Source organism: Scleropages formosus, chromosome 19, assembly GCF_900964775.1.
Source record: "Scleropages formosus chromosome 19, fSclFor1.1, whole genome shotgun sequence".
Classification (NCBI taxonomy): Eukaryota; Metazoa; Chordata; class Actinopteri; order Osteoglossiformes; family Osteoglossidae; genus Scleropages; species Scleropages formosus.
The window spans coordinates 10,373,407-10,385,638 of NC_041824.1; the positions used below are offsets into that span (position 1 = coordinate 10,373,407).

At 43.3% G+C, this 12,232-nt stretch overlaps 1 protein-coding gene across 4 annotated transcripts in view; it reads right to left on the reverse strand.

Annotated features, from left to right (window-relative positions):
* Positions 1-946: 946 nt before the first annotated feature.
* The window catches only part of osbpl1a (oxysterol binding protein-like 1A), a 37,612-nt gene continuing 26,326 nt past the window's right edge, over positions 947-12,232 (reverse strand). Inside the window, exons 17-29 of one of the 4 annotated variants that reach the window (XM_018748036.2) lie at positions 11,596-11,764; positions 8,262-8,337; positions 7,929-8,063; positions 7,731-7,828; positions 6,887-7,069; positions 6,451-6,558; positions 5,487-5,576; positions 5,117-5,243; positions 4,314-4,424; positions 4,100-4,223; positions 3,829-3,919; positions 3,544-3,564; positions 947-2,587 (exon numbers count right to left, since the gene is read on the reverse strand). In XM_018748036.2, coding sequence (XP_018603552.2) covers positions 2,485-2,587; positions 3,544-3,564; positions 3,829-3,919; positions 4,100-4,223; positions 4,314-4,424; positions 5,117-5,243; positions 5,487-5,576; positions 6,451-6,558; positions 6,887-7,069; positions 7,731-7,828; positions 7,929-8,063; positions 8,262-8,337; positions 11,596-11,764 — 1,436 coding nt within the window. In that variant the 3' untranslated portion in view covers positions 947-2,484. Of the gene's footprint in view, positions 2,588-3,543; positions 3,565-3,828; positions 3,920-4,074; positions 4,224-4,313; positions 4,425-5,116; positions 5,244-5,486; positions 5,577-6,450; positions 6,559-6,886; positions 7,070-7,730; positions 7,829-7,928; positions 8,064-8,261; positions 8,338-11,595; positions 11,768-12,232 lie in introns of those variants that run through there. The other 3 variants (XM_018748027.2, XM_018748045.2, XM_018748054.2) reach the window with 3 other exon arrangements.

Genomic DNA, 12,232 nt, shown 5'->3' on the forward strand with positions numbered 1-12,232 from the left:
TAGCTTTAAAAAAAAAAAAAAATTTCCTTTTGGCCCCAAAGTCACCAGATTTTGGAGGTGCCCAAGACTGTGGGCACAGAGGCTTGTGAGAACTGAGAAGTCCAGAAGTTGCGGCTTGTGTGGGGGGAGGGGCTGCTCACTGTGCATGGAGCTTGATGTCGGCAAGGCTCATATTCGGAATTAAAATTTACCGTAGCACCCTTGAGCAAGGTTAGTTAAGTGGAATCGACTTGGGTTCAAATCATGGCGACTTGAATTAAAGATCTAAAAAGAAATCGGTTTTGTGCTAGTTTGGCAAGCTCTTCCAGTGTTGTCCCCGTTGTTCTTGTCAACGTATCGAGCCATCTCGTTGCGGGTCTTCCTCTTCTCCTTGTTCCTTCAATTATTGAGCAAGGTACTTACTGAAAAAATGCTCCAGTAAAATTACTCTGCTACATAAATGGGTAAATGTAAGTAGTTAGACACTAAGTAGCTTTGGGGAGAGGAAAAAAAAAAAAAAAAAAACCCATCAGCTAAATTAATGAATGCAACAACAACAAAAAAAAAAAAAAAAAAAAAAAAAAAAAAAAAAAAAAATACAAAATTTGTAGTCTTCCAAGGTAAGTTGAAGAGGACATCTCATTAGGCAAATTTTATGGTACTAACTACATCTGTTCCGAAATCCAAATTCTCATCAATAGAGCACTCATCATATAAGAGAAGTCTTCATACTATGAGTCTGCATCACACTACAGCACAACCACTAAGGACTTTTGTCTGTAGCATTTTGGGGGGGAATCCAAAATTGTATTATAAGCAGTGTGTGAAAGCTGTTGAATATAAAGCATGAAGGGGGAAAAAAAAAAAAAAAAAAATACAGGTTGCAGGAAAAACACTTTTTCCACTAACATGCATTCCTGTGACTTTCAAACGCAAGAGGAAATGAGAGGCGATGCACCGATCCGGTATAATTATATGCCTTTATTTAGCAGCATTAGAAATTCTGTATTCAGGTCAGTATACACAAAAGTTCAACACTAGATAAAACCACATCGTTAAAGAGCACTTGGGCTCATCTGCTTCAGCACAATACGCTGAAAATGTCCACGAGGACTAGCTTTAAAGTATGGTCACACAGGGTAGAGGAATGCTAGTGTGACCCGGCGAAGACGCTGCCGTGCGTTCAGTCCAAAGTCTCTCTCCTTGCTGTGCATAATCGCTGCGAGTTGAACGCGCTGCTGTTCACACTTTGACGAATAAGGTATGAAGAATGAAAAAGTTTCCCAGATTCCTGGAGTCACATTCTTGCACATCCCGGTTTAGTCCGCCAAAAGAAGAGGGGGGGGGGGGGGGGAAAACCCAACACGTGACTCTTCCAGCAGACAATCGCAATTTTCATTCTCTTCCTGGTCAATTGCCCAACGGTTAGACTAAAGCCTCTTTTAATATTAACCACACAAGGTGGACTTTAGCGACACACTTCAGAAAGCGAAATTCCTGAAATACTGAGACGTTCATTCCATCACTAGTATTGCCTTGGACTGAATGCTGCTGAATGTATGTCCTGAGAAGATCACTGAGGTGAGAGCACGCCTAAGGCCCCACCACCACTGCCCGTCACTGCTGTGACCAAGCAGACAGCGAAATGGGAACAAACGGCTGGGTGCATTCTCACATTCAGAGCACCATGTTAGTGGAAATCTTGTCCAGCATAAAGGTATTACGTGGGCAACTGATGTGCAGGAAAAAAAAAAAAAAAAAAGGTTCTCCAGCCAACTCAACCCAAGTGTCCCACCTCATGAATACGACAAATGTGCATCTTCTGAACAAGTTACCTGTGTGTACAAGCTCACCGGTGACATCCGATTAAATATATACTTCATTTAGCTGAGACAGTAATGCATAAAATAATATTCTTTACATAAAACAGCTGTACACTTTCTTAGACAGGTTACCAGAAACAATATAAAGTCCTGAGGAAAGAAACAAAACACAAAAGATCATTTACCTCAAGAAACTGTGTTAACAGAACAGAAAACTTAAGACAACATAGTGCAAAGTATTAAAAACTGGGTAGCCAATTATAAAGGCATAAAGAAGCAATAAACAATGTCAATGTGCATAATTATTTTTGTAATGGGCCAGGTATGGTTCTCCCCTGGGATCAGAAAAAAATGAGGCTATTCATAGTCCACACATTAGATGCTCTGACATTGGTACCCACATGAGAAAATAGTATTGTGGGGAAAAAGTTTACATATAAAACAAAATATATTTCTTCAATACATGTCAAAGTAGGACACACATTAAAAAAAGTACAATTGGTGCAATGTTATTCATGTGTAAAGGCCAGTCCTGGAAAAAATGTGAGAGTCCTACAAAACGGCAGTAAACAGCAGCAACAAAAACAACAACCACAACAAGGACACCAAAATCAAAAAAAAAAAAAAAAAATACAAGTGAATTGCTTTAAGCTGAGAGTTTCCACTTCAGGGCCAACGGCGATTAATAAATATCAGGCAGCTGAGAGTAGTTCCTGTCCCAGTATCCGCCAGAGTATAGCCAGTCCTGGGAGCCGTTGTGTGGGTTGGGTCCCTGGTGGAACCACCTGTGGTGTATGAAAACACACTTTGCTGTCAATGCGTGCAATGCACCTGTCCCACCTCTGATCGCACACACTCGGACAAGGAGACAACAGCAGCATAGAATTTTTAAAAGGGGTAGGGCACCGCTGAAGTCACATTCCCTAAGGCTGATGTTACCTTCCTGGTGCTTTCATTTAACTATAACAGCCAGCAGAACATGGCAACAGACAACAGAACATGACAAATGCACTCTAACTGAGCACACGTACACACATGTAGGGATGGGGGTGCTGAGCCCTGCCCTTCTATGTAACTTCTGCAAAGTCATTAGCATGTTAGGCCATGTGATAAAGCTATTAAAGGCTTGATACAGAACTACTACTTCAATGTGTGTTGTAGCTATGTTGCAAACAAAATACCTTGGAAAGTACAACTTAATAAGCATATGCAGGGCTTAATACTCAATGTGACCCTCTAGGACTACCTATATTCTCTCATATAATTTATGTTTGTTTTTTGCTTGAATTGCCTAGGGGGTGGGGTGCGGTGGCGCAGTGGGTTGGACCGGGTCCTGCTCTCTGGTGGGTCTGGGGTTCGGGTCCCGCTTGGGGTGCCTTGTGATGGACTGGCGTCCCGTCCTGGGTGTGTCCCCTCCCCCTCCGGCCTTACGCCCTGTGTTGCCGGGTAGGCTCCGGTTCCCCGCGACCCCGTATGGGACAAGCGGTTCAGAAAATATATATATATGTGTGTGTGTGTGTGTGTGTGTGTGTGTGTGTGTGTGTGTGTGTGTGTGTGTGTGTGTGTGCGTGTGTGTGTGTGCGCACCCTAGAGGGTCTTTTGAGACCTGGTCAAAAGCAAAAACTTTTTGTGCAACTAAGTCTACAGCTGCTCAAGAAGCAGTCCTGCAGGTGGTGCCGAAACACTAAGTTCAACCTCAGGTAAGCCAAAGCACAGCGTGTCAGCGGAAAGCAACTCAAACCTGGGGCCGAGAGCAGGGTTTCTTCTCAGCAAAACAAAGGGCAATACAGGAGGGGAGGGAGAAAAAGGAGAAAAAGAGGCAACGTGTTAGCAGAAGCAAGAGCAAGATAAGCGTCAACACAAGGCAGCAGCAATGAAATGAGCACAAACAATTTGCTAGGCTAATGCACATTTTTGAGTACAACACACATGGATGCTTTTGTGTGGGCTATAGCATGTCTGTCTTTGGTTAGAATAAATAAAACTGTGGAGTCAGAACTCTGGAAGACTCTGCGTCTTCACTGACCTGGTCTTCCACTCCTCATCGGACCTTGAGCGCATTTTGCGAGTCGCCCGTTGCTTCTCTTCCAACCTCTTCTTCTCTTCGCTGGCCAGATCTAACGAATGCCAAAAATGTAAAAGACAAAAGTCCAACACATGACCAGGGCTTGGAAAGCAGGAAACCAGTTACACAGCTGTAAATACCTACTTCTATTTTACAAAATATAAGAAGTGAAGAACTGGGACACGCAAGTCAAAATCATGAGCACACCCATGCTAATATCACAGTGCAGCACCTATATCTCCATTCTCCATTGCCCGGATATCTGGTCTTAATCGGGAATCTGTCTTGGGTATGACGGCCTCCATCTCCTTATCCAACTCATTGAGCTGCATGGCAAAGGAGGTGAAACTGTACATCTGTAAAGATATGGAAGATAAATTCATCAGGAAGCTTCAGGGATGAAGAGTAGCACGTCCCAGGACAGTCTCTCTCTATCCAGCTCAAACCTGGGCAGAGTTCTCCGGCCTGGGGGCTATCCTCCACAGTAACTGGCTGCCTGGGATCATCAGCACTGTCTCAGCATCTGGAAGGGGCATTTCCTCAGGCTCCTCAGTGCCCTGGAACAAATACAGACAGGAAGTTTACAAGGAAGTTTCCCGGGGGCAGCTGACAGCATAGGGATTAGAGCTACTGCCTTTGAACCTGAAGGTTGCTGGTTTGAATCTTACAGATGTCTGCAGTACCCTTGAGCAAGCTACTTACTCTATCTAAATTGTTCCAGTAAAATTACCCAGCTGTATAAATGGGTAAAGTATTGTAAGCTGCTTTGAAGAAATGCATCAGTTAAGTGAATAAATGTAAGTGACTGCAAGGAAGTAGAGTGTGTCCTACAGTGCAGAGGGTTGTTGATGGCCTGAAATGAAAATTACTCTCTGGCTATGTTATCTCCACTCATGGCTGAGAACTTTGCAGTACTATAATTAGATTTCTGCCAGAGACCTGTGTGGTTGCTCTCCAACACCATTGACTTAGCTTCTTTGAAACATGTTACTACGTGTATTTTGTACTCAGAACAGACTTATAAGCCATATACTGTAAACAATAAAGTCTCTGCTAAACACACATTTCTGCAGTAGCAGATACAAATATCAATCGCTATCACCATCACAGACGCAAGGATTATTGTGTTTAGGATTATTACTATTTTGTTGAAACCAGCTTTTAAAATCAACATGAATTTAATTTAAAGGGAGCTTCCCTGGGTTTGCACTGGCACTGTGTGGGGCAACGGGCTATAAGCAACACATACTTGTTTGTTGCCTTTCTTTTCCTCTGTGTTCTTCCTGTCGTTCTTCTTGTGGGCATCGAAGGTTGCGGGGTCCACGATGTACATGCACTCGGTCCACTTGCCATAAAGTGCACAGACCTTTTTTTTGCTGCGACAACAAAAACACAGAGGCTGATTTTGTCACACTGCAAAACCAGGCGTTGTTTCTCTTCCAGAGCTTGTTGGACCACACACTCAGGGGAAAAAAATAATGATCAATAACACCTGCCAACACAGCACAGCTTCAGACCAAACTAACTTTTCTGCTGATCAGCGAGGCTCTAAGGCTAATCTAAGCAGTGCTGATTTTACAAATGGGAAACATTTGTTTGCCAAGTGATAAAGCGCTTACCTCTTATCAAAAATGTAGCCCTCGACTTTGTGCAATTCTTTTCCGAAAAGACCGCATGGTTTGAAATTCAAACAGCATCTTTCCCCCGTTCTATAAAAACAATAAATAAAACAAAACATTTAAATGCAGTTTTCTGCAGTGTTTCATTTCTATTCTTAACCTCTGTCTAGAATTGAAGCTCATGTGACCACAGATTATGATGACTGCACACTCAAGAGCATCAGAAAATTTTTAAAAATTTCCCAGGGTGGTAAGGTGTAGCTGCTAGTAATGCTGCTGCCTCATAGGGCCTGGGTGGAGCCAGAGAACACGAGTTCGATCCCTGCTTAGTCTGTGTGAATTTTGCTCGTTCTCCTTGTGTGTGCGCGCGTGGGTTTCCTCAGGGTGCTCTGCTTCCCAAGCACAGTCCAGGTGAACTGATGACGTTAAATTGCCAGTAGTGAGTGACTGTGTGGCTACCCTGGGATGAAATGACATCCCATCCAGGGTATACCCCCTTGTTTTGGTTGAAACACGCACGCACGCACGCACGCACGCACGCAATACATAAATGTTGAAAGAAGTTCTCTTTCCATTGTATGCCTCCCTCATTTAAATCAGCAACACTTCTCCCTAGTAGTACAATGATGAGTCAGTAAAACAATTTCCTGGGGGAAAGAGGGGAGAGGAAATAATAATAATAAATTAAAATGACTGGTCAATTGCATGACCGGAACCCTTCTCCGCATATCAGTCCAGTTATACAAAGATTAATTGCATTCCAGTCTCTATGTTGAATGGGAAGAGAGTCTTTCTTGTTCTTGACATGCTTAAATTCCACTCATGCATGTTCCTATCTTCAACAGAATAGTGCAGCTAACACGGAGTTCTCCAAACCTCTGTTAATATAATTATTACCAAGGGTGAGTGTTCTTTGAAGTGCTGTTTTCCCACAGCTCTCAGACAGGAGCACTGTCTCACTTACTTGTGGTTGATTATCTCCACGTTGCCGTACTGTTCAATCCACAGCTGGCCCACTATGATGTTGTGAACACAGCAGGTAGGGTTTGTCCATGTGTACGCTTCATTGTACCTGCCAAAAGGTGGGGTTTAAAATTACACAGGATCTTATAACATAATGCATGGAATGGAGCCGGGGAGACAAATCACCGTTGGAGTAACTGAGTGAGTCATGTGATCACAAATCAATTCAAAGCACAGCTCAGCAGAAGTTTTCTGGTACTTTCTGAAAGGTGTTGTGTGTTTAAGAACCTTCCTGATTTACATCTCTGTATTCTGTACAGGAACTTGACATTCAATTAAAGCCGGACACTTGCTCTTGCCACCACTGGCAAGTCACTTGACCTTGAGGAAAATAGTAATCTGATAAATGAGCATTTGGGAGAGATGAACAGGCTCACCTGGGCAGCTCTAGCGTTATGGTCCCTTTGGGCTCAGCTTCTACACTCTTGCCCCAGAACTTGAGCTTGGGGTAGATGGAACCATGGAACACAAAGTCAGCCTTCAGGCCCTCAGCATGGAAGGCACTCACTGGGGGGTGATGGCTGACCTGCTCCGAAACCAGCCGGAAACCCAAGTCCTCCCTGACGGATGACGAGAATACAAAGATCTTACATTAAGGGCAGCTGGGAGTGTAGTGGTTAGAGCTCCTGCCTTTGGACCTAAAGGTTGCTGGTTCCCACCTCCATCTGTTGTACCCTTGATAAAGGTACTTACCCTAAATTGCTCCAATAAAATTACCCAGCTGTGAAAATGGGTAAATACTTGTAAGTAGATTAACACTAAGTCACTTTGGAGAAAAGCATCAGCTAAATAAGTAAATGTACATATACACACACAAACACAGGCCTTGTAGTACCCCTCTACTCACAAAAAAACCTATCCTTTGACCTGCACCACGAGTTGCTCTATTTTTTTGCCTTCCTTCAGGTTTTACAAAGGCCCCGGTACTGCTCTCCAGAGGATTTAAAAAAAAAAAAAAAAAAACAAAACAACAACACACAACATCCACAGGAGCAGGGGACATGATTCCAGCAGTCACATAACCCCCTGGCTGAACCAAAACCGTAAGCGCAAGTCCTGGACTGGCTCCTTCAATCACTGAAAATATGTCAAGGCACTAATCCTACATCAGGGGTCAAGTGAGTCATTTGTTACAGACACAGGTTTAACTCCTGGTCATAACTGAACCACTTCTCATGCCAACTGTGTGAGTGGGATAACTGTAGAACTAGAAGCCCTTACCTGACCAGCTCGTAGGTCTCCCCCAACAGCGGATTGAAGGGCTTGCCTGTCCTCTCCCACTGCGAGGCCACAGCAGATACAGCAAAGGCAGCCACGCACTGTGGACACGGGGCAGCGCTGAGTTAGGCCACAGTTGCAAATGAGGCATGTGAGGCCATGAATAGCTCCCCAACTAGTAAGCCTCCAGGGGCTGGCTACCTTCATCCTCTCCATGGAGTCAGAGGAGCTGTTAGCTTGATGGAGGAGGTACGTGTGCTCCATGTACTCAGTGAGGCGCTGCAGAAAGCTGAGGGGCTCATTGAAGATGACTGGCATGGTGATCTTGGAGAGCTCCTACAAGAGAGCATGAACAAGTATTAGATCAGCCATGCTCCCTGACATAAACCACAGCTGTGGGTAAGACTATACCAGGACCAAATGAAATCCTGCATTCACAGCAAGACATGACATTATTCCAGGAACTCTGACACAATACAGAAACTGATGCGAGAAGTATACTGCATTTTCAATTACTTTACTCTGATCCCTCACCATTCCAATGCATTTCTTTAGGATGCTCCAAATGCTGAAGTCATTCCTTGAGAACATAGGAGCTGGGAGGCTTGTCCTGCAATAGAGATAACAACAGTGAGATATTTACATGGAGATCAACCGTGCTCCCAGTAACAGCTACACCTTGCTTTTCCGAGTACCACACTCACATCAGCAAGCTGGTCTCCCAAACCGTAGAACACAGTTGGCAAATACACAGGCTGTACACAATGATTAGCTCAAACAACATTACACACAAATTCATTAATATATTCAAATTCAGTAACGTCAATATTTAATAGGATCACTGCTACTTTTGCTATAAGAAACTGAGTGCATGAGGTTCACACAGAATATCAGATTTCAGAGATCAGAGTATAGTTAAAATCAATTTTAATGCATTTTACATATATACTGTATATTAGTTGAAAGACAATGGGTCTTCAGTGTATTTCTAACTCCATTTTTGCATAACAATCAACGAAAGCTGAATAATACAATTCATTACTATTATTAACAAGTTAGGTCCTGTAAAAACAAAGCCATAAAAAATAAAAAATACTCAGTATAAGTATATACTATAAATAAGAGTAATAAATAACTGTATAAATAACAGTGCAGCAGTGTGCCATATCCCAGAAGCACAAAACCTGGACTCAGAGCACACACAGTATGACACAATACTTTTTTTTCCTATAAATTACTTCATCTAGCCTCTCAGTCAATGCCATAGACTGATTTATTACACACCGATGTCGTGTCTGCCAGACCACTTTCAATTTTATCATTTACACAATCAAAAAAAGCTTAATAAAGCAAATGTGCCTCTATTTATGGGTAATGTTCAATAAAAGCACTGCTTGTAGTCATAGCTAATTAAAAAAAAAAAAAAAAAAAAAAAACTACATTCATTAACTTTAAGCAACCTTAGAAAGACTGAAAATAAAAAGTCAGTCTCCACAAAGCCCTACAGAATTCCAGTTGTCTACTGAGTCGTTCTCTTAACGTATGCAACATTCCTCCTTCTCATCTTAGTGACCCCCACACTGAGTAACACCAAAGGTGAGCTATAAACACCATGGAAGTGAGTTGAATGAAGACCTTCCAACACTCCTTTCTAATAATTATGTCTGAGCTCATTTTGCAGCCAGACAATAGCTGGACAAAGAAATGTTGGTCACTTCTGCTGTGCAACAGATACATTTTAGAGAACAGAATAGTGAAGAAAATACAACTAAAAATCAAAGGTGGAGAATATATCTTCAAAAATTTGTAAGAAACATACAGCTAATATACAGTAACTCCCGGGAGACGTGGGGATTACATTTCCAAGAACCTCAGATGTATACAGCACTGCCTGAAAGTATGTGAAGCCATTGGGTCCCTTAGTTTTACCGTGAAATTGTTATTTAATCAGAACCAGTCATTCTCATGTGACATAATAGGAACATAATGACCAATTCCATATGCTGCTTTACAGGAAATCATGTGTGTAGCAGAAACAAGGTAGTGTGGGTGCAAAAATAAGTGAACCCCAAGTTGCACTGGTTAAACAAAGTAGGTAGAATCAGATGTGTAAGTCATCATTTATTCATTTTACTAGTTTAAGATGTAATATTTATTAATTTATGTTAATACTTTAGACAAGAATGACCAACCCTGTAGGGCTTACATACTTTTAAACAGCACTGCACACATGGCATCTGCATTAGAAAAGTCTTTACATGAAATTTTTCAAAGAAACTCCGTAGGGAATAGTTTTAAGAACAATTTAAAAGTGTGTTTCCTGCACACCTTGTATTTTTTCTTATTATGAGATTTTACATGAGTGCAATTTATATGTCACAGATCTCTAGGATTTATTGTAGCGTTAACACAATTCTCCTAGACTACATTAAAAATGAATGCCATTAATACCTGCGACTAACGAAGCAGAACGTGGCATAAACATGCCCACATTCACACAGGTGATAGGTGTGTCCGCGCGCACGAAAACACACACACACACACACACACACACACACACACACACAGCCCTTGTGTTTCAGAAATGAGACCCAGAAATACAAGCTGCCTTGCGTGTGCTCCAAGGTTTCATTGACAGCAGTTGAGCTTCAGTGTTTTGGCTTCTTTAATATACAAAGAAGCAATAAGTCAGGCAGCTCCGTCACGTGACCGTGTTTCTGAGCTGGTGTGGCACCAATTTGTGCTTCAGTCTCAGCTGCATAAAGGGAACCATCATAGCAAGGGTTGGCAGCTGAAAATGGCCTATCAGATGCCTCCTCAATCTTTTCATGCACACAAGCTTTGACATGAAAGGCCTTTCGGGAGAAGTCTATGAAAAATTAATGGCTTCCTGAAAAGATTTCTTTAACTGCTGCTTGTTGGGACAACCATCACTGGAAATATTGCTCCACCATGTACCTATCAGCCTCCCAACAGTGAGATGTGTCTTAATGGCACAGTGATTATGGGAGGTCAAAAAACACCCTCAAACAGATGTGAAGGTTCTTCAAGTTAACTAGAATGACAGTGATCCACCTGAGAAGAGCCGTGTCCCTTTGGAGGCCGGGTTTCCTCCAACAGAACACAACACTGCACATGAGCATCACTCAGCACAGGACACTACTTAATTACAAGAATTACTATATTACACTGGAACTTCATCAAAGTTTCATACCTTCTGCAGAGGGCAGTTTCATTTTGAGGACTCCTCTCCTCTTAACCTCAGGCACAGAGGTGCTGTAAATTATTCAGGCTTTGCGAAAGGTTGTCAGCCACAGAGAAATTAAACAAGATATGTGGCAGTTTGGGACCAGTGACAAGGGTTCCTCTGAACTCAACCACTGCTGTCCAGGTGAGGGGGGCCAAAGACTGGGCTTGAACAGCTTGGGGTCCGAAACCGACGAAAGCTTGGGATGGGCGAGAGGCAGAGGAGGAGGTAAAGGGACAGCCATCTGCATGAGGACAGGAGCGACACTGACACCAGAGACGTGATACCCGCTGGCAGATCAGGATACAGACGCGCTGTTGATGGTTCAGTGGATCCCAGGAAAACAATGCTCCCTGCTCAGTGCAGCCCCCTGTGGTCCCATGTGACATAAACCTTATAGCAACTCCACAGCCTCTTAGCAACTGGGGGCCATAGGAGGAATTCTACAAACAGGTCAGTCAACGAACAGGAATCCTGATCCAGCACTCTTTCAAGCCACTGCTTGTTTTCATGATTCCCCATACAACTCACCTGCCGAAACACACTAACCTGCAGAAGTGGCTCTGTGTGTGCGTGCACGTGTGCATGTGCGTGCACGGTGTCAGGCGCAAGTCCACTCACCTGTGCTTCCCGATCCCGTTGGACTGGACCTCTGGAAGGGAGCGGCTCTCCTCCCCCTGCGACATGCTGACAGGGCTGCTGCGACCGCTGATGAACTGGATGGACTCCTCTTCGCAGGAGTGAGTGGTCACAGTTTCGAACCCGCTCACGGAGTGCTCCGAATCAGACTCTGCTGGCCATGAGTGGGAGGCAGCATGTCAATGTAAGGAGCCTGCAGGGACTGCAAACGTTTCCCTGGAGGAGCAGACTCACCTGGCAGCCCCACCCAACACTATACACCCCTCAGTCCCGCCTGCCTGCCTGGGGAAACCTGATCTGAGGATAGAGTGACATTTTACTGTGTGGCCCAGCATCCTTGAGCTAACCAGCCATTTCATCAACAACTCGGCAGGTAGCGTAATGGTCAGAGCTATCTATATGAAATAGAAAGACCTGGGTTCGAATCCCACCTTCTGCTACAGCACCATGAAATAAGATTATTACCCTAATTTGCTCCAGTAAAAATGACCATACTATGAAAATAAGATAACGAAAAGTACGTTAGTATGCAAACGCAACATTTTAAGCTGTTTTGGACAAAAGCATCAGCCAGATTTAACTGCAACAATTCCAGTGACAAAATGCTCATCACAATAAT